We start from the raw sequence: 21,785 nt of genomic DNA on the forward strand, positions 1-21,785 counted from the left end.
AGTGGAGTTGGCTGCTGGTCGGTAGACTACAACCTACAGAGGTGGAAGAGGTGTCAGTGGAGTTGGCTGCTGGTCGGTAGACTACAACCTACAGAGGTGGAAGAGGTGTCAGTGGAGTTGGCTGCTGGTCGGTAGACTACAACCTACAGAGGTGGAAGAGGTGTCAGTGGAGTTGGCTGCTGGTCGGTAGACTACAACCTACAGAGGTGGAAGTGGTGTCAGTGGAGTTGGCTGCTGGTCGATAGACTACAACCTACAGAGGTGGAAGAGGTGTCAGTGGAGTTGGCTGCTGGTCGGTAGACTACAACCTACAGAGGTGGAAGTGGTGTCAGTGGAGTTGGCTGCTGGTCGGTAGACTACAACCTACAGAGGTGGAAGAGGTGTCAGTGGAGTTGGCTGCTGGTCGGTAGACTACAACCTACAGAGGTGGAAGAGGTGTCAGTGGAGTTGGCTGCTGGTCGGTAGACTACAACCTACAGAGGTGGAAGAGGTGTCAGTGGAGTTGGCTGCTGGTCGGTAGACTACAACCTACAGAGGTGGAAGAGGTGTCAGTGGAGTTGGCTGCTGGTCGGTAGACTACAACCTACAGAGGTGGAAGAGGTGTCAGTGGAGTTGGCTGCTGGTCGGTAGACTACAACCTACAGAGGTGGAAGTGGTGTCAGTGGAGTTGGCTGCTGGTCGACAGACTATAACCTACAGAGGTGGAAGAGGTGTCAGTGGAGTTGGCTGCTGGTCGGTAGACTACAACCTACAGAGGTGGAAGAGGACACACTCCTATTCAAGGTCACACCATTTAAATTCTCCTTTCTCTAACTGCACTGCATTTGTAGTCACAGTAGATTGAATGCACATCTACCAATATGTGTTAAATAAGAGTTAAGTCCACAACATATACCAGTGACCCCCCCACCCCCACCCCCAACCCTCTTCCTGCGACAGTGGGTTCATCTCAGATCGGACCCTATTCCTACTACCTGTGATCAGGGCCAATATGGCTCTGGGGAATATGGTGCCATCTGGGACAGACACACTCTGTAGAACTCCCAGGCTCTGCAGCTAACCCAGAGACACCCAGAAGAACCTTTCACTTTGGCCTGCCTGGCCTGGTTGCTCTGCTCTATAGGATCTAGGACCAAAGTGGTGCTCTGTTTGTAATAGCTGCCAAGCAGATAACACAGCACTTAGTCTCCAGTGCTTAATGGACTTTTTATGGGTTAGTCTTGTGATCGTGTGACCTATGGCATCCTGGCCTCTCAGTCTCTCTCTTGGTAAACTAGATGAGAAACATGCCGCTCTCTCCTTTGTCTTGGGGGAGAGAGAGAGAGTGAAAGAGAATACTACAGTTTTTCTATTTCCCTCAGAAAACAAGGACCTTCTTGATTTTTGATGACCATTTCACCCCTTAACTGAAGAGCCACTTCAATCTACAGCGTTTGACTGTATCCTGGAAGCACTTCCCTCCTTGCTTCTATAAGTTTCCTGTTTTCCTGACACGCTTTGGAAGGCCTCTCCTACCTCAGGGTTAACTCACTGTTATATTGGCAACCTTTATAGGAAACGTCTACACTGAGTGTACAAAACATTATGAACACCTGCTCTTTCCACGACACAGACTAGGTCAATTATTGATTCCACTTGTTAAATCCACTTCACATCAGTGTAGATGAAGGGGAGGAGACAGGTTAAAGAATATTTTTTTAAGCCATGAGACAACTGACATGAATTGTGTATGAGTGCAATTCAGAGGGTGAATGGGCAAGACAACATATTTAAGTGCCTTTGAACAGGGTATGGTAGTACATGCCAGGTGCACTGGTTTGTGTCAAGAACTGCAACACTGGTGGGTTTTTCCACAACCAACAGTTTCCTGTGTGTATCAAGAACAGTCCACCACCCAAAGAACATACAGCCAATTTGACACAACTTTGTGAAGCTTTGGAGTCATGGACCAGAATCCCTGTGTAACGCTTGACACCTTGTAGTTCGTGCCTCAGCCAATTGAGGCTGTTCTAAGAGCAAAAAAGGAGGGGGGCAACTCAGTATTAGGAAGTTGTTCATAATGTTTGGTATACTCTTGTGTATAAGAACCACTATTGAATTCTATAGGCTTACTACACAACCACCTTCAGCCAGTCACGTGCACTCTGGCTCACTCCTCCCCGTCTGGTTGCATAAGGCAGCAATAGAGACGCTCCACTTCTGGTCTTTGGCCATCTTCTCCTCTGTATGTACAGCACATTGCATTGCTAATTTTGTTTGACCTATAGGAAGAAGCTATACTGTAGCAGCCAATCAGTTCCTGTGCATGCAGAATTCACACACGCTTATGTTAAAAATCAGGGCCAGTTGTATTATTTAGTTCACAATGTAGCAAAAACATTTAACAAAACAAGCATTTCTTATTGGATAAATTCAGGTAATTTCTCCCCCATTTCAGCCATTTCTTTCAGTTTGGTTCCTAGTGAATACACCCCAGTTTACACTCTTATTTCCCCAAAAGAAAAGCAGTCACCTACAGACATGAATGAAAGTATGTGGGACAGCTTAATAAACACACAGACATCTATACTAGAATACATATTTGTACTGTGATGCAACACTTTAAAGTGCTTACCCTCTCTAACGAGGAGCTTAATAAAAATAAAGAGTGATGTAATTATCTAGATCAGTCTCATCAGGCACCTTGTCTTCCTCCTGCTGACAGACAGTACAGACACATCCTCCTGCTGACAGACAGTACAGACACATCCTCCTGCTGACAGACAGTACAGACACATCCTCCTGCTAACAGACAGTACAGACACATCCTCCTGCTAACAGACACCTGTGAAAGGCTTTAGAGTAGTGGGTCAAAAAGCAATCCAATATCACTGGAAGGAAACATACCTATAGTCTCTCTCCTTTTATTAAACAGTAAAACACATACAAATAAGACAGGAACATTCTATCCCTCCCCATGTCAAGAGTAAATAAACCCAACAGGAAGAGAAAAACAAATCAATGAACAGGATCAACACGTGTGACATTGCAGTGAAGTGAGTGGTGACTAGAACTAACAATCATCTGAAGTCCCAGTGGTCTATTGTTGACGAGTGTGGTCGTTAACGAGTATAATGCGGGTCATTTCCTTGACAACGCCTGGGTCTGCTTTCCATGACGACGTGTCCTAAGGTAGCGCTGATATCGTCATGATGATAGCTGTAGTGGTTAGTCAGCCTACTGAGTGACAGTGACTTGAGAGCCTCCCCACACCTCAAACATCCATCTTCTAGCCAAGCCATCGAAAACATTATTAGAAAGCTACTTTAACAAAAGGCAGGATCACAGAGGCAACATGACTCCCATCTTACAGACACAGTGTAGTCTAGTACTCTGCTGAGATGATCTGTCATGTCATCACGGCTGGCTGCGCTCTCTTGGCTTTGACCCAATACACACGTCTTGACAAGTCCTGGGGAGAAGGGGGGGGGCAAACCGACGCATCCTAACTACATGGTAGTAGTCTTGTATGGAATAGACCCTGCTAAAGCTATGGATGGGGGTTGGGGGTACTGTTCCCCCACCCCTATTGGCCCTCGTTCTCCTCATCCTCCCTCAGGAACTGGAAGACAGAGGAGAAGTCTTTGCTGGCGTAGCCCCGAGCACACATCATGCGGTATATCTGGTGGGCCAGGGAGCCCAGAGGGACAGGGGTCTTGGTATTGGTGGCTGTAGTCTGGGCTAGCCCCAGGTCCTGAAGAGGACAAACTCTCATTAGCTCTCTGCCATCACCGCTTGTTGTACACAGCACAGTTAACACATGTCAAACGCACATCTCTTTCCAGTTACATGAAAGTTAATACTATTGACAGAGACATTAACTAAAATAAAGTCACAGGAAATTAAAGAGCCCCTGAAGAATCATCTGTGTCAGTCAAACATTTGTGTACTAAACATCTTGCGAGAGCGAGAGAGCGCGAGAGAGAGCGAGCGCGCGCGAGAGAGAGAGAGCGCGAGAGAGTGCGCGAGAGAGAGAGACACACCTTGGCCATGAGTTGGGTCCCAAAGCCTCCCTGGTAGTTGTTTCCAGAGGGGACTCCCTCCATGACACCAGGTACAGGGTTGTAGGTGTCACTGGACCAGCAGCGGCCTGAACTCATGTTCAGGATCTTAGCCAGTAGCTTAGGGTCCAGACCTAGTCTGCCAGGGGCCAGGAAATCACAAGCATTTAAAAAATAAAATAAAAACATTCATTTTACAAGTTTAAGGTGGGTTACTGTTTACTGTGTGTAATTTCTCTGATTGCTGGTTAGTCATAACTACAAGTAAAGGACGAGTCATAGACAACATGTAGACAGCTGATAGAGTAGGAGCTTCATAAAAATAAGGAGCTTTTCCATTGGATAGTTACTTTAAGAGAGCGACTATAGTGGTAGTGTTACAGATCTGTACGATACTCACAGCATGGTTCTGTTCATCAAGCGTTAAGTGCAACAAGACATTTTGTTGGAGATACGTTCTCTGCTGTGAATGTATTGGGAATACTCAACCTGATGCCAAGGTTCATGGTCTCAGAGGTCCCGATCATGCCTATCGCCAGCAGCATATTGTTGCAGATTTTGGCTGCCTGTAAGAAACAGTCTACTGGTTACATCCCATGTAGTCACATGTCATTTTGTAATAATCCACCCATAATGCCCCTAGTAGGAATGTAATGTGTGTATCCCCAATGGCACCCTATTCCCTAAAGTGGTTTACCTTTGACCAAGGCCTCGGGGACAGGTAGCCTAGCGGTTAAGAGCATTGGGTCAGTAACAAAAAGGTTGCTGGTTTGAATCCCTGCACCGACTTGGTGATAAGGCACTTAACACTAATTTCTCCTGTAGGTTCCTCTGGATAGGTGCGTCTGCTAAATGACCCCCCCCCACCATTTTTTAAATTATATAAATAAATAAATAAAATAAATAATAGGGGGCCATTTGAGACACAGGTCATGTAAATGTGTAGGACTACCTACCTGTCCAGTGCCGACAGCCCCACAGTACACCACGTTGGCTCCCATACAGGTGAGCAGCTCCTGGGCCGCAGTGAACTCCTCCTCTACTCCCCCCACCATGAATGTCAGCTTCCCCGAGCTGGCAGCCCCCACACCTGGACAAAAGGAGGGTGAGATGCACATCCTAAACTGGAGAATATCTGATGAAGACTTGGGTGAAGTGGAAACGTTGTACATTTGGGTGCATAGCACGCACCAGACAAGCACACGCACAGGGCCTTGGGATGGGCTGTGCTTGTAGCTTATAAAACCTGGCGGTTTCATTACAATAGTAAGTCTGTCAGTCACTGCTGTTACTTCTCAAAACTTATGAGGTAATCACAGAAAGATTGATGCAAATCTACAGAGGACTTTACTAAACAGCTTGTTCCCTTGTCTAAACACCCACCCTTCTCTCACCAAGTTTGGCTGAGAAAGTCATTCCACATCAAATCAACTGAAATTAAACATGAGGCAAGCCCAAGGCTTGTGGATTATTTCATTAGCTTCATACTCAGTCAAACATAAGGTTGTGGATTATTTCAACAGCTTCATACTCAGTCAAACATAAGGTTGTGGATTATTTCATTAGCTTCATACTCAGTCAAACATAAGGTTGTGGATTATTTCATTAGCTTCATACTCAGTCAAATATAAGGTTGTGGATTATTTCATTAGCTTCATACTCAGTCAAACATAAGGTTGTGGATTATTTCATTAGCTTCATACTCAGTCAAATATAAGGTTGTGGATTATTTCATTAGCTTCATACTCAGTCAAACATAAGGTTGTGGATTATTTCAACAGCTTCATACTCAGTCAAACATAAGGTTGTGGATTATTTCATTAGCTTCATACTCAGTCAAACATAAGGTTGTGGATTATTTCAACAGCTTCATACTCAGTCAAACATAAGGTTGTGGATTATTTCATTAGCTTCATACTCAGTCAAACATAAGGTTGTGGATTATTTCAACAGCTTCATACTCAGTCAAACATAAGGTTGTGGATTATTTCAACAGCTTCATACTCAGTCAAACATAAGGTTGTGGATTATTTCATTAGCTTCATACTCAGTCAAACATAAGGTTGTGGATTATTTCAACAGCTTCATACTCAGTCAAACATAAGGTTGTGGATTATTTCAACAGCTTCATACTCAGTCAAACATAAGGTTGTGGATTATTTCAACAGCTTCATACTCAGTCAAACATAAGGTTGTGGATTATTTCAACAGCTTCATACTCAGTCAAACATAAGGTTGTGGATTATTTCATTAGCTTCATACTCAGTCAAACATAAGGTTGTGGATTATTTCATTAGCTTCATACTCAGTCAAACATAAGGTTGTGGATTATTTCATTAGGTTCATACTCAGTCAAATATAAGGTTGTGGATTATTTCATTAGCTTCATACTCAGTCAAACATAAGGTTGTGGATTATTTCAACAGCTTCATACTCAGTCAAACATAAGGTTGTGGGGAAAGTAAAGGGAGCTAAACATATTTAGACAAAACGAAGTGGCAGCAAAAAGCTGGCTGAGAGAAAGCTGTCTCAAATCTCATGACAAATGTGGGGTAACCAGTTAAAATATAGAAAAAAAAGGGGGGGGATTATTTTAAACACATTAAAAACTTAAGACACAAAGCCCCAAAATGCATAAATAAAAAAGGCAACCCTTTCATTTCTGTTGCCAAAGCTACAGGCCCTCGGTCTCTGCCATAATAATGGGCAGTGTGTGTGTGTGACGACTGCATCTCTGCCATCTCACACAGCCTGGGAACCAACACACACACCAATTATGGAGTCTCTAAGGACATGCATTACAGTGAAAGTGAATGTGTTTTTTTGGTGGCTACGTAGCTAGAGTTCTGTGGTCAAATGTTTTCATTCCAGTCAGCACAGTAGTCTTTAATGATAAACATTTCCCAAGGCTTTACGTACAAGTCTAATTGATTTCAACAATTTTATTTTTCTGTGTCGTAATGGACTGGATTTGGGACTAGGTTATTGTATGATGACTACGCTGACAGAGCAGGGGCGCGTTCCAAAATAGAACCCTACTCCCCTATATTGTGCACTACTTTTAACTAGCTCCCTGTGGGCTCTGGTCAACAGTAGTGTACTATATAGGGCTCTGGTCAACAGTAGTGCACAATATAGGGAACTGGGCTCTGGTCAACAGTAGTGCACTATATAGGGAACAGGGGCCCATTTGGGCTGCATCCCAGGTTTTGTGGCTTTCCTATTATTGCTCCAGAAAACAAGGCATTCCTTCCAACAGTCAGTCTGCTGCCAAACCTCTCTGACGCACTGTGGGTTCTGGCTGGAAGAGGCAACACATGAAGGACAGAGAACCAGAGGTCTCTCAAAAGCACAGGGAAACAGCCTGAGTTTAGACCATCTCGCACAAAGTAAGTCTGGGTTGGAGAAGGTACCCTGGATACGTCCAAACCGGGCTACAGCAAAGCTCCTTGCTGGATTCAGAACCAGCAGAGTCTGGGTTGGAGAAGGTACCCTGGATACGTCCAAACCGGGCTACAGCAAAGCTCCTTGCTGGATTCAGAACCAGCAGAGTTGGAAGTTCTAAATGTGATGTGGTCTCCTGATCAAAGGCTCAAGTCTTGGTTACAGTACCATCATCTGGGTAACAATGACAAGTCTCATCGCATTCCCCTGTGCTCTATTACTACCATGCAACTCATTTGCCCCCCCCCCCCCCCCTCAACCACAGGCATTCCAGCACAGTATCAAGGTAGTAACTGCTCCAATACTTGACTCTAACCAAACACACACCTCTGTGACCTGCAGCCACCCAAGTTCAACGTGGGAAGCTGGACAGCCTTAATCCATGAGCACTGCCACAGGAAGGATGCATATAAATCATTACTAATCTTTAGGGCCTGATGGTAAAATATGCCAACATCAACTCAAAGTGGCTTTCTTCAAGTTAAAAGGCGGAGTTCAAACAAACAGTGTGTGTGTAGTGTGTGTTTCCCCTGAAGTGTGCGTCTACCCTGAAGACTGTGATAGTGTTTTACAGCTTGGAGGTCAGTATGGCTCTTCCCCCATCTTCCCTAACCCATAAGGTACGGCTCCTCCTCTTTATGACCCAGTCTGTCAGGTAGGTACTCCTCTTTATGACCCAGTCTGTCAGGTAGGTCCTCCTCCTCCTCTTTATGACCCAGTCTGTCAGGTAGGTCCTCCTCCTTATGACCCAGTCTGTCAGGTAGGTCCTCCTCCTTATGACCCAGTCTGTCAGGTAGGTCCTCCTCCTCCTCTTTATGACCCAGTCTGTCAGGTAGGTCCTCCTCCTTATGACCCAGTCTGTCAGGTAGGTCCTCCTCCTTATGACCCAGTCTGTCAGGTAGGTACTCCTCCTCCTCTTTATGACCCAGTCTGTCAGGTAGGTCCTCCTCCTCTTTATGACCCAGTCTGTCAGGTAGGTCCTCCTCCTTATGACCCAGTCTGTCAGGTAGGTCCTCCTCCTTATGACCCAGTCTGTCAGGTAGGTACTCCTCCTCCTCTTTATGACCCAGTCTGTCAGGTAGGTACTCCTCCTCCTCCTCTTTATGACCCAGTCTGTCAGGTAGGTCCTCCTCTTTATGACCCAGTCTGTCAGGTAGGTCCTCCTCCTCCTCTTTATGACCCAGTCTGTCAGGTAGGTCCTCCTCCTCCTCTTTATGACCCAGTCTGTCAGGTAGGTCCTCCTCCTTATGACCCAGTCTGTCAGGTAGGTCCTCCTCTTTATGACCCAGTCTGTCAGGTAGGTCCTCCTCCTCCTCTTTATGACCCAGTCTGTCAGGTAGGTCCTCCTCCTCCTCCTCTTTATGACCCAGTCTGTCAGGTAGGTCCTCCTCCTCCTCCTCTTTATGACCCAGTCTGTCAGGTAGGTACTCCTCCTCCTCCTCCTCCTCCTCCTCCTCTTTATGACCCAGTCTGTCAGGTAGGTACTCCTCCTCCTCCTCTTTATGACCCAGTCTGTCAAGTAGGTACTCCTCCTCCTCCTCTTCATGACCCAGTCTGTCAGGTAGGTCCTCCTCCTTATGACCCAGTCTGTCAGGTAGGTACTCCTCCTCCTCCTCCTCCTCCTCTTTATGACCCAGTCTGTCAGGTAGGTCCTCCTCCTCCTCTTTATGACCCAGTCTGTCAGGTAGGTCCTCCTCCTCCTCTTTATGACCCAGTCTGTCAGGTAGGTCCTCCTCCTCCTCTTTATGACCCAGTCTGTCAAGTAGGTACTCCTCCTCCTCCTCTTCATGACCCAGTCTGTCAGGTAGGTCCTCCTCCTTATGACCCAGTCTGTCAGGTAGGTACTCCTCCTCCTCCTCCTCCTCCTCCTCCTCTTTATGACCCAGTCTGTCAGGTAGGTCCTCCTCCTCCTCTTTATGACCCAGTCTGTCAGGTAGGTCCTCCTCCTTATGACCCAGTCTGTCAGGTAGGTACTCCTCCTCCTCCTCTTTATGACCCAGTCTGTCAGGTAGGTCCTCCTCTTTATGACCCAGTCTGTCAGGTAGGTCCTCCTCCTCCTCTTTATGACCCAGTCTGTCAGGTAGGTCCTCCTCCTCCTCCTCTTCATGACCCAGGCTGTCGGGTAGGTCCTCCTCCTCCTCTTCGTGACCCAGTCTGTCGGGTAGGTACTCCTCCTCCTCCTCTTCATGACCCAGTCTGTCGGGTAGGTCCTCCTCCTCCTCTTCATGACCCAGTCTGTTGGGTAGGTAAGGTACTCCTCCTCCTCTTCATGACCCAGGCTGTCAGGTAGGTACTCCTCCTCTTTATGACCCAGGCTGTCAGGTAGGTACTCCTCCTCTTTATGACCCAGGCTGTCAGGTAGGTACTCCTCCTCTTCATGACCCAGGCTGTCAGGTAGGTACTCCTCCTCTTTATGACCCAGGCTGAACCATCAATAGGATAAGCAGAGAGACTGAATGGATTCACCATTTTGTCAGACATGAAAGGAAATGATCCAGTGTCGGCCATTTTAACCTGAACCAAGGCCCACATGGGAGTCTGCTGTCCTGGGTAGAGTCAGCAGGTTGTCAGAAGAAATACAAATCAGTCCTCCTCCCAGTGGAATTCACAGATACACACGTGTGGCAACAGAGACATGAGTACACATATGATCATGACGGAGATGTTTCTCTTTATATAACTTGGTCAAATGGTTTGCAGTAAAAAAACATGTTTAATTGTTGTGAAGTTGTGCTATGAGAGAGAGATGCACTGGTAGTAGACTTTAAAAAACACATTTTCAGAAAAGGAGGGTCAGAAATAGTTTTTTGAGCTGCTGGGATCTGAGAGCGGAGCGTTTGGATGGAAGGGTCATCGGATCAAACTCCAGATGCTGGGATCTTAAATAATCCACATCATGGGCCACAAATGTGCTAGAGAGAGCAATCTACTAAATCTGGTCCATTTCAACAATTAGGGAGTGGAGAGGCTGGTCCTCTCAGATTGCAGCAGAGACCCCCCAAGGCAATACTGCGTCCCAAATGTCAGCATAGTCCTATGGGCCCGGGTCAAAAGTAGTGCACTATATGTTTTGTTATTTAACTAGGAAATTCAGGTAAGAACAAATTCTTATTTACAATGACGGCCTACCCAGACGACGCTGGGCCAATTGTGCGCCGCGTTATGGGACTCCCAATCACGGCCAGATGTGATACAGCCTGGATTCGAACCAGGGACTGTAGTGATGCCTTTTGCACTGAGAAGCAGTGCCTTAGACTGCTGAGCCACTCGGGAGCCCTATATAGGGAAGAGTGCCATTTGGAACGCAGCCTGTATTAGTCCTTACCTCCTGACACAGGTGCGTCCATAAAAACTGCCCCCATCTTCTCCGCGGCCACGGCCATCTCCTTAGAAACGGCTGGGTCGATGGTGCTAGAGTCGATGAGTAGCGAGCCTTTCTTAACCTTCCTGTAGAACAGTAAAGTACCCACCTTATAGTTTAAAACAGCAGTCTGAAGGGTTTCTGTTAAAGACAGATAGCTAAGTGACTTGATTCTTGTATTAGGACTCTGGTCAAAAGTAGTGCACTATAAAGGGAACAGGGAGCCATTTGGGACATAGCCAGTGAGTAATCGAGAGAGAGAGGGATCTTACTTGAGGATACCGTTGGGCCCAGTGTAAACCTCGATGACGTTGGGACTGGAGGGCAGCATGGTGACGACACGGTCTGCCTGGTCTGCCACCTCCGCAGGGTTATCCACAATCTGACAAAACAGGGCTTTATTCATTAGGGCACGCCGTAGCAAAATGTTTCAAATACAAAAACGAGTGTTTCCTATTGGACAAGTTCAGGTAGCCCCTCCCTGTTTTAGTCTGTTGGTGCCTAATGAATAAGCTACACCCCAGGCATGCGTAACCATTAGGATTTAATTAAGAAGTAGATCGGCAATGACGAGAGTAAAATCTTATGACGGACTCAGTTTGTTTGGACACTCATTTAAGTGGTTTCACCCATCTACAATAGATTGTTTAGTCATGGTATTTTGTTTGTGTTTTTTGAGCACCTACCAGCTGACATCACATCAGAGAGCTATGACATGCTATCAGCTGACATCACATCAGAGAGCTATGACATGCTGACATCACATCAGAGAGCTATGACATGCTGACATCACATCAGAGAGCTATGACATGCTATCAGCTGACATCACATCAGAGAGCTATGACATGCTATCAGCTGACATCACATCAGAGAGCTATGACATGCTATCAGCTGACATCACATCAGAGAGCTATGACATGCTATCAGCTGACATCACATCAGAGAGCTATGACATGCTATCAGCTGACATCACATCAGAGAGCTATGACATGCTATCAGCTGACATCACATCAGAGAGCTATGACATGCTATCAGCTGACATCACATCAGAGAGCTATGACATGCTATCAGCTGACATCACATCAGAGAGCTATGACATGCTATCAGCTGACATCACATCAGAGAGCTATGACATGCTATCAGCTGGCGCATTTCGCTCAATGCACTGCCATTAGCAAACAAGCAAGCTAGTTTTTTTCTGTCCCACCTGGGCACCCAACTCTTGCAGTTCTTTGCAGGACTCAGGGAAGACGTCAGTGGCGATGACGGGGTATCCGTGCTTCAGCAGGTTCTTGGCCATGGGTTTTCCCATGTTCCCCAGGCCGATGAAACCCACCTGGGTCTTAGAGGCCATGGACCTGCTGGAGACTGGGAGGTACAAGGGTGTATTCATCAGTGCAAACCGGTGCAATCTGAAGCAAAACATTCCAACAAAAACTAGTGTTTCTTATTGGACAAGTTCAGGTAGGCCTAGGTCCCTCCGCTTTTGGTTCCTAATACACCCCAGGAACAACTTGTATTAAGACTAGACTACTACCCGAAGCCTTTTGTTATCCTTTCAGCCAAGCTGAGACAGCTCTAATACAGCTTTTCTGTGTAGGCCTTCACTAACAAAAATAAAATGTCAGAATGTGAAAAACTATAGTCTCTTGCAAAATGCTGTTAAAAGGCTCCCTAGTCCATTGAAACAGCCAGGACACTTCTAATCTAGGCCTTGTTGTTCTGTTTCAATGAAATCCAAACATAACCCAGCCCTATCAATAGTTACCCAACACCTGTATAGTACATTGCAGTGGGTAATGTCAGAGGCAAGCTTGGTAAAAACTAAATACGACCAAGGAAAGTTGGCCAGACGTTTCTACTTTGATTCCAGACATTTCATTTTTTCCTGAGAATGAAATTAATTTCAAATCCTAAACCATTTGATATGAAAACCCACCGCGGCCGTTGCAGTGCCAAAGTCAAGCTGATGCGAACACGATGATTGCATATCAAAGCAGTAAACAGGTAGTGAACTCCCCATTTCCTATAAAAACATGTATGAAGGCTGAAAGTAGAGACGTATTGGCCAAAGGGCATCTTATAAATAAACTGTGGTGTGTAAATGTGAGGAGGGGGGGGGGGGGGGGGGGGGGGGGGGGCAGGCATCCAGGCTACAGGTATCTCACATGGCTGGCTCTCCCAGCCAATCTTCATAGTGGCTTCAGTGGAAAAAGACACCTGACCTGCCACTGTTGGACTGACGCCGTGTTCACTTGTTAGTTGGAACTAGGAAACACACAGCACACAAAACCCCATGGCTGCGTCTCAATAATCTCTACTTCCTCCTGAACTGTGTCCTCCCACGAATGTAAAGGCATTAGAATGGTGTAGGCATGGGCTAGAGGGAGTTTCCATGTACCAGTGCCAGTCAATTCCATGAAGGGACGTGAACCAGAGCATACGTCGAGAGATTGTTGGGACCCAACCTCAGTCTGGTGTGGTAGACCTACTGCCATTGCAATGAAGGTCACTGGCCCTTAATCATGACTCAGTTCCATTACACCTAGTCATTAGAGAAAGGGGTCTTCTGTATGGGGGAGTTTTGTTAAGCGCCCCGATGCTCAGTCTGAACATGAACACGCATCGCTTGAGATATGGTTTTGGAAGCATAAAGGTTATTTCATATCAACGAGAAAATATACATTTTTTAAAAAAAAAGGATACATTTACACACACCTTTATAAAGGTTAGTGTTCCAACATAGCCATATCTCCATGTTGCAGCTCTTTTGAACAGAAAACGGACAGAAGACAGGTTAATTAGCCATCTAGCATTCTCCGAACACCTGTGTGCCAGCGTATCTGTGCAAACCTGCTACATCAAGAGCATCTTTTTTTATATTTAGGATTCTGTGTCGCGGATGTAAGGGCCATGCTTCAAAAGCCACGATTATTGTTTTGCAAGCGATAATTATTAACATTTCTAAACGTGAAAACAGTGTCGGGATTGTAGTTGACACAAGCCAGTCGTGGGGTCGAAGCTAACCACAGAAAACTGTAGGGAGAATGCCGCCTAGAGTTTGAGAGCTAGGAGGTCACATTTTTCACAATGCTGGGTTTTCAAGGTAAGAGTTGAGCTACCAGCGAGGACAGTAGGCTGGGTTATCAAGGTAAGAGTTGAGCTACCAGCGAGGACAGTAGGCTGGGTTATCAAGGTAAGAGTTGAGCTACCAGCGAGGACAGTGGGCTGGGTTATCAAGGTAAGAGTTGAGCTACCTGCGAGGACAGTAGGCTGGGTTATCAAGGTAAAAGTTGAGCTACCTGCGAGGACAGTAGGCTGGGTTATCAAGGTAAGAGTTGAGCTACCTGCGAGGACAGTAGGCTGGGTTATCAAGGTAAGAGTTGAGCTACCTGCGAGGACAGTAGGCTGGGTTATCAAGGTAAGGGTTGAGCTACCAGTGAGGACAGTAGGCTGGGTTATCAAGGTAAGAGTTGAGCTACCAGTGAGGACAGTGGGCTGGGTTATCAAGGTAAGAGTTGAGCTACCAGTGAGGACAGTGGGCTGGGTTATCAAGGTAAGGGTTGAGCTACCTTGAGGACAGTAGGGGCACAGCACTGGTATGAGAAGAGATGTAATAAAAACATGCAGCAGAACAGACTAGCTATAGCTGGACTACATCTCAATGATCTGTACTGGCCTCACTCCCCCGCTTTTCCTTTCCTTCCATTGTGCATGGGAGCTGGTTGATAAGCTGAAGCAGTGGTTCCCAACCTGGGGGTACTAGGACCCCTGGGGGTACTTGGTCTATTGGTAAAAGGAACATGGGGGACGTGGGACTTCAGGGGTACCCCAGGGATGAGTAAAATACAGTAGCTGGAAAAGGTTGGGAACCACTGAGCTAAAAGTTATTACTAAAAACACGGAAGAGTCTAACACGTGTACTGTACAGCATACATCTACGGAAGGCGTGACATTATAATTGACAATATTTGTGCAAACAATCACCCTATTCAATACAGAACTCGCTTGGCTAATCGACTGACTTGCTAACAAGAGCTGTGGGATTTGACTTGACCCTGAACTTGTTACTTGTGCGAGATGCACACGGACACACCTTTGATTAGAACATTTGCTGGTGTTGGCTATCGGTCGTCTTGATAAACAACAAATGTTTCGATCAACCAACGTCCCATGACTTTAGCTAGCTCTTATAGCTAGCTAGCCATTTCAGCAAACTAACTAACGTTAGCAGAAGTGAGCGAGCCACAACAGCCAATGCTAATCAACTTTTGTTCAACGTTGATTTTTCACGCTGCGGTGCCTTTCGTGACATAGGCGGGAATGGTCATCAAACAGGTCCTCAACATTGATGGTAGACATATTTTTGTTATATTTTTAAACTCCTTACCCAAAGTAAAGTCAACATGTTTGAGGCTCCTTCCCCATAGGTTCCGAGACCCCCTTAAAACAGCGGCCATGTTTCTTTCCTTTCTGACCACGGATTCAGCGTGACATAATTGGGTGGGTTGTAAATGACACGTTTTCTGCCCAATCACAAAGCCACTTACACAGGTTTATTTGCGATGAGAAACAGTGGGGGCGGGACATCTGAACTGCTTGAACTTGAAGGACATGGCTGATTTCATACATCTAGCACTGAAATGCACAATCAGAAGTTAATAACACAATTTCAATGGTCTGCTCGGGCGGTGGAAACGCGTTTTCAATAGCTCAACCCTAAAGAAACCTAACGTTATCAGCAAATACAAGCATTTCGCCACACCCGCAATAACATCTGCTAAACGCGTGTATGTGACTAATAAAAATACGATTTGAAATAAACTATATAATAACGGCATAGGGGGCATACTGTACATACAGGCTTTGGCAGTCAGGGTTTCCCTAAATATGTCCATTTTGATCGAGTTATATTATATTATGGAAGAACAGTATCTTGGGTGCCTAATTGCTATTGCCATAAAACAGGTGCCTAATTGCTATTTATTATAATATGGTTACCAACGTCATTAGAGCAGTAAAAATACATGTTTTGTCATACCCCTGGTATAAGGTCTGTTATAAACATGGTTCTAGCCCTGAAGGCTGATTGCCTGACAGCTGTGGGCTCCCGAGTGGCGCAACGGTCTAAGGCACTCCCTGGTTCGAATCCGGGAGTGATTGGGAGTCCCATAGGGTGGCGCACAATTGGCCCAGCGTCGTCTGGGTTTGGCTGGGGTAGGCTGTCATTGTAAATAAGAATCTGTTCTTACCTGACATGCCTAGTTAAATACAGGTTACATTTATAAATAGATATCAAATAGCTCGAATCCTCGAGGTGACAATATAAAAATCTGTTGTTAACCCACTGTTCCTAGGCCGTCATTGTAAATAAGAATTTGTTCTTAAACTGACTTGCCTAGTTAAATAAAGTTTTTTTTTTTAAATGGCCCAAATATATTGACATCTACCATTTTGAAGGGTCCTACTCAAATTTCAGAGTTTCATTCCTGTAACAGAAAGTGAGTCAAATATCTTATTCATTGTGCCATTCGTTATTTTAGCAACACGTTGTTAACAATTTGTTACATTGTAACACGTTTGGAATTCCCACATGACAAATAACGGTATTTCTCCGGAAGTGATGTACCTAATGTTGTTATTCTATTCCAGGAAGAGAGAGGACGGGGATTGCGTTTAACATCGAGCAACTGCGTCAATAACAGTTTTGACGAATATCTTTGGTTTTCCTCAACTCTTCAGCATGGCAAATGGGTATGTTATCATATTATGTGCTCTTGTCGATAAAAAAAGAAGAACTATTGAAAAATGTATTCGTCTTGCCCTGGTAACTTGATATGCTAGCTAACGAACTAACTGGCTAGCTAACTAGCCAAACCAAAGGGTCCCTGACAAAGCCAGGGCAGCAAACAGATAACTAGCTAGCTAACTAGCTAGGTGGGTGGACGGACAACTCACGCTATCTTGGGAGGACATAGTACAAGGTTGGCTGAAGTCTTTGCCCCGTATCACGTTTTCCAGAATAGTCATTCATCTCTGTTAAAGCTAGCTAGATACATAGCTAGCTAGCTATAGGAACAAGCTAGCTAGGCTATCTTTAAGAAGTTAGCTAGCAATATGTTAGATTACTAGCCTAAACAAGCACTTTACAGCAGGATGCTAGTTTAACTACACGATTTAGCTAGGCTTATTTCTTTGTTTTGCCACATGGCTATATTTATGTCTGGAAGCCATATGATACTTGCCCAGTTAATTCTAATGCCATTACATTAACTAACGTCAGCTAGCCCTAAAGTTACATCATTGTGTGATTTTAATTTGGCTCTAACACACTCACCGACACACGCACTGGGTTGTCAACAGTTCAGATAAAGATGCTATCAACCTGTAAAACCAAACTAGGTAGGTTCATGTCACTCATCACAATCCATATAATAAATGTATAATTATATATATATTTTTTTTAGGTCACATACATTTGTCATGTCGAACAATGCTCTGCTATTGTCTGGCAATGATGAATTGTATAATTTGGAAATGTTTTAGTACGAGCCTGTTTTTAACATGATTAACATGAAAAAGTGGTGTGTGTTACTGGTGTGTTTTGTCTAGATTACAACCCCTGGCCTGTGTTTTCTTTCTCTATTTACTAATGTTGTCTTAGTTACTTCTCTTGTGCACCATTTTCCTGAACACGTAACTGTGACTGAACAGAGAGACTGGAAATTCCTGCTCATCTTGTCTGATCTTTAGGCTTCTTTATGTAGTGTTGTGGTGTTTCTCTTGTCATGATGTGTGTTTTTTTTCTCCAATTTATTTTTATCCCAGCCCCAAATGAGGTGTTTTGGCCCTTGGTAGGCCATCATTGTAAGTTAGAATTTGTTCTTAAGTGACTTGCCTAGTTAAATAAAATAGAAAAGCCTACATGCCTTTATAAGACTTTTAGCTAGACTTCAGTGATATACCTTTTATCTATTGAGAATGAGATCGTGGACAGCATTTTTTGCACAAGTCCTTTGACTGTTAACTTCTTTCTCATTGCAACATTGTGGAATGTAGAATCTCTTATCTTGTTTCAGGGAAAATGCTGACAGATGTTGTGGCCAGAGGAATTCATCAGCACATTTAGGCGACAGTTTAGGCCAGACTAAACCTATACCCTTTACTATATGGGGAATAGCATTTGGACATTAAACGCTCTCTCACTGTGGTCGCTGATCAAGTCCTTTGTCTAAATATACCGGCAACATTTAGTTTGGTTCTTTCCTCAGAGGTCTCAGCGGATGAAACAACTGGAGGCCGTATCTGGACTACTAAATAAGAACCGTCTGAATGAGATGGTATCCATGCTGCTTTCTGTGAACCAACCACACACACTGCAAAGCTAAACACAGGAAGAACACCGTCCTAACCAATTTGATTTGCATTTTTAGATAAGACCTTTGTTGTTGGCACATTTAGATTACATTTGACATTTTAGTGACTAAGCAGACACTCTTATCCAGATCGACTTATGATGTTGGTATGTTAAACTTTCTGTTTGTTCAGTCATTGACGTCATAGTTTAGTGAAGAGCTGGGGAACAGACCGTAACAGACCAACCCTTGTCAACTCTAGTCAGGGATGATGAGCGTGTCATAGTCATGCACACCACAGCAACAACAATAGCCATATTCACCACGGCAACAACAGTAGTCATATTCACCACGGCAACAACAGTAGTCATATTCACCATGGCAACAACTGTAGTCATATTCACCACGGCAACAACAGTAGTCATATTCACCACGGCAACAACAGTAGTCATATTCACCACGGCAACAACTGTAGTCATATTCACCACGGCAGCAACAGTGGTCGCGCACGCCACGGGAACAACTACATGGACAAGATTGATGACGGCATTTCTGGTCCGGCATGCGCCTATAAGACAGCTACTAGAGATGAATATCTTTATGACAGACTAATGAGCTGTAACTGAATGTACCAGGCTAATAGGCCCAATGTCATCTGCCCTTCTGGAGACTGAGCTTTGTTTAGAAATATTAAGACACTCCAGCTTTAAAAGAAGACATACGGTTGCGGCATGCCTCTCTGTTGTCCTCCTTCTCTTCCCATGCAGCCTGTGCTGAGTGACCCATGCCTCTCTGTTGTCCTTCTCTTCCCATGCAGCCTGTGCTGAGTGACCCATGCCTCTCTGTTGTCCTCCTTCTCTTCCCATGCAGCCTGTGCTGAGTGACCCATGCCTCTCTGATGTCCTCCTTCTCTTCCCATGCAGCCTGTGCTGAGTGACCCATGCCTCTCTGTTGTCCTCCTCTTCCCATGCAGCCTGTGCTGAGTGACCGATGGCTCTCTTCCTGGACGGGACATCAGTAGGCAGTGCCATGGACACGTCAAACTTTGCACACGTCATCTTCCAGAACGTGGGGAAGAGCTACCTGCCCCACGCCGCTCTAGAGTGTCACTACACTCTCACCCAGTTCATCAAACCACACCAGAAGGACTGGGTTGGCATATTCAAGGTGAGTCCGTCCTCTCTCCTTCCTCTCCCATGCGTCTCTTTTAAGGTGGACTCAGTAATATAGCGTACATCACACAGGGTTACTTTCAGCTTACAGAAATCAAACACAATTCCAAATCTGCCATTATTTACCTCCTTCCAATTAGCCTATAGTGTCATTGTGTTTATGCTGTCATGCCAACACCTTGTCACGCCAAACATTTTTTCCACAGCGATGGAGTTGGCAAGAGCACGAACAGACCTGGGACCAGACTAGTTCCCAATGCGTTCCATTGTGTTAGTCTGGTCAGTTGTGGTCATCGTGTTATTGTTGAAGCCTGTAAGCAGGAAGTACCCCTGGCCACACTGTGTAGAATAATAATGTCATGTTGCTTATTCATCTGCCCATAACAGGTCAATTCTATTTTAAAGGACCAAGGGCATCTGTCTTCCAAACTTGATTACACTTCTAGAGTGGGAACCTGGACACCTACTGACCTATAATTCCTATCTGGCCCAATCCACTCGCTGTGAGCAAGCATATTAGAATTGTTGTGTGTCCCTAATAGTTACCTATCCCCTTTTATAGGGCACTACTTTTGGTCAGGCTCCATATGGCTCTGGTAAACAATAGTGCACTATATAGGGTGCCATTTAGTACTTAACTGAACTCTCAAGACTCCTGGTTTATCTGAGAGGTTTTGCTTTACTCATGTAAAAAAAAAAAAGTAAGTGTTTTTTTAAAGTAAGGTAAACCATGTCCTGTAACCAATGTGTTTGAGTGCACTCTCAGTATGAAAAGTGAGGTTGGCAGAGCAGAAGGGGGGGGGGGTATTTTTGTCCTGCTCTGCAGACTGGCGTGTCCCAGATGGATCTGGTTATGGGAGCACATTAAATCCAATGCACTGGCAGGTATTGATTTGAGCCACTTCTGTAGTGAAAGATAGCGGGCAGAGTGGAGCTGGGCGAGGGCCTCATCCAGCAGGAGACCAGCAGCAGGAATGCTACTATAAAGGAGATGTGGAACTGATGAGAGGTGGTCTGTATGTCTGGGCTCACATCTCATCAGACCAGATCAAAGCAGCAGTCTGTTTCTGTTTTCTCTCTATGTGGGCTGGATTGAATGCAGTTCAACACACACAAACACACACACACACGATTGCTTCTGTTTCTCTGTAGTTTTATGGCACTGCAGATTTTATTTTTATTTTTATCAGAGCGTATGGCAGAAGCCTTCAGTAAAAAGTGACTTTCAGTGTCATATAATTATATCTAATTGAACGGATAAAATGATTAAGTTTGAGTTTAAACCAGAACCATAAACTGGCTCCATAAAAGCAGAACACAAGTTTCTTTTAAACATGAACCTGCTGTTTAATCTGTGAAGTGTAGCATGGCAGAGAGGAGGACAAGCTCCAGTCAGTCTTGTTGTTATATTGGGACTGAGACTGTCCGTCCGACACAAGGGGGAGGATCAGGGAACATCTGGGAATTTGTTTGAAATATTGGAGTCGTGGATTTGATTGGAGTGTTGTCTGATGGCGATGTCATACCACAGCACCTAACTGCAGCAGTGGTGCAAGTTCTCCCAAACCCCAAACACGCTAATTCACCAAGGTGGAAAAAGCAGAGCAGTGTGGAACATAAATCGTGTAAATGTTCCCGGGGCGTGTTGACAGACAGGAGGCTGGGGTGCCAAGCTGAGCTCCAGGCAGCACTCACAGGAGGACAGATACCTGGACCATGACTCACTCTCTCACTGTGGGAAGGGAAGAACGCTGCTGCTACCTACCTTGAGGACCAAACTGAAGTGACGAGGAAATCCAGCGACTCTTGGACGACAGTGGAAGTAGATAAAAATGATTAAGGCCTCATACCAAAACACACAGATTATTTTTTTTTAATCAAATTCTACTTCACTCACTGTCCCCAGAGCTGTGCTGTGTGGTGCAGCTTCACGGCTGGGTCCAATACCTCAGCCTGTAAGGTGCTATCGCCCCCTAGTGACTTGGAGCTGCTATCGCCTCATAACGGATGAACTCAGATAAACATTTTGTCTTTATCTTTCAGCCTGAAATGGTCCTTGTCTTTTTCTCTTTATCTCCATGATAAGTCAGGGTAGAGCAATAGGGTGTTAAACCTATACTGGGTGTGTAGGTTCCCTAGCGGTTAGAGCGCTGGGCCACTAACTGAAAGGTTGCTTTTCCATGATTTAACCTAGTTTCTCAGAACATTTGTACATGTACCTAGGCTATGCAAACCAATAGTTGTGTACAACAAATGTCATAATTGTGTAACGGATGTGAAACGGCTAGTTTAGTTAGCGGTGGTACGCGCTAAATAACGTTTCAATCGGTGACGTCACTTGCTCTGAGACCTTGAAGTAGTAGTTCCCCTTGCTCTGCAAGGGCCGCGGCTTTTGTGGAGCGATGGGTAACGA

At 45.2% G+C, this 21,785-nt stretch overlaps 2 protein-coding genes across 5 annotated transcripts in view; one reads left to right on the plus strand and one right to left on the minus strand.

Annotated features, from left to right (window-relative positions):
* Positions 1-2,887: 2,887 nt before the first annotated feature.
* hibadhb (3-hydroxyisobutyrate dehydrogenase b) lies at positions 2,888-15,393 on the minus strand. Its single transcript, XM_036936774.1, has 8 exons — positions 15,236-15,393; positions 12,053-12,213; positions 11,118-11,227; positions 10,810-10,931; positions 4,997-5,130; positions 4,530-4,606; positions 4,023-4,179; positions 2,888-3,733 (listed from the first exon to the last, which is right to left on the minus strand). The coding sequence occupies exons 1-8, from the start codon at positions 15,303-15,305 to the stop codon at positions 3,566-3,568; spliced, it is 999 nt and encodes a 332-aa protein (XP_036792669.1). The 5' UTR covers positions 15,306-15,393; the 3' UTR covers positions 2,888-3,565.
* A 1,051-nt stretch (positions 15,394-16,444) lies between these two features.
* Positions 16,445-21,785, plus strand: part of tax1bp1b (Tax1 (human T-cell leukemia virus type I) binding protein 1b) — a 35,092-nt gene continuing 29,751 nt past the window's right edge. For all 4 annotated transcript variants that reach the window (XM_036936783.1, XM_036936801.1, XM_036936792.1 and 1 more), the window contains exons 1-2: positions 16,445-16,599; positions 19,174-19,367. In XM_036936783.1, coding sequence (XP_036792678.1) covers positions 19,191-19,367 — 177 coding nt within the window. In that variant the 5' untranslated portion in view covers positions 16,445-16,599; positions 19,174-19,190. The remainder of the gene's footprint in view (positions 16,600-19,173; positions 19,368-21,785) is intronic.

The sequence above is a fragment of the Oncorhynchus mykiss genome, chromosome 2 (assembly GCF_013265735.2).
Source record: "Oncorhynchus mykiss isolate Arlee chromosome 2, USDA_OmykA_1.1, whole genome shotgun sequence".
In the NCBI taxonomy this organism is placed as follows: Eukaryota; Metazoa; Chordata; class Actinopteri; order Salmoniformes; family Salmonidae; genus Oncorhynchus; species Oncorhynchus mykiss.

Coding starts and splice junctions, on each gene's coding strand:
- hibadhb (XM_036936774.1), bottom strand. CDS start 15,305: ATGGCCGCTGTTTTAAGGGGGTCTCGGAACCTATGGGGAAGGAGCCTC. Junction 11,228..12,052: donor TGCAAGAGTTGGGTGCCCAG/GTGGGACAGAAA, acceptor CTGTTTTGTCAG/ATTGTGGATAACCCTGCGGA. Junction 4,180..4,529: donor ACCATGAACCTTGGCATCAG/GTTGAGTATTCC, acceptor GGCCCCTGGCAG/ACTAGGTCTGGACCCTAAGC.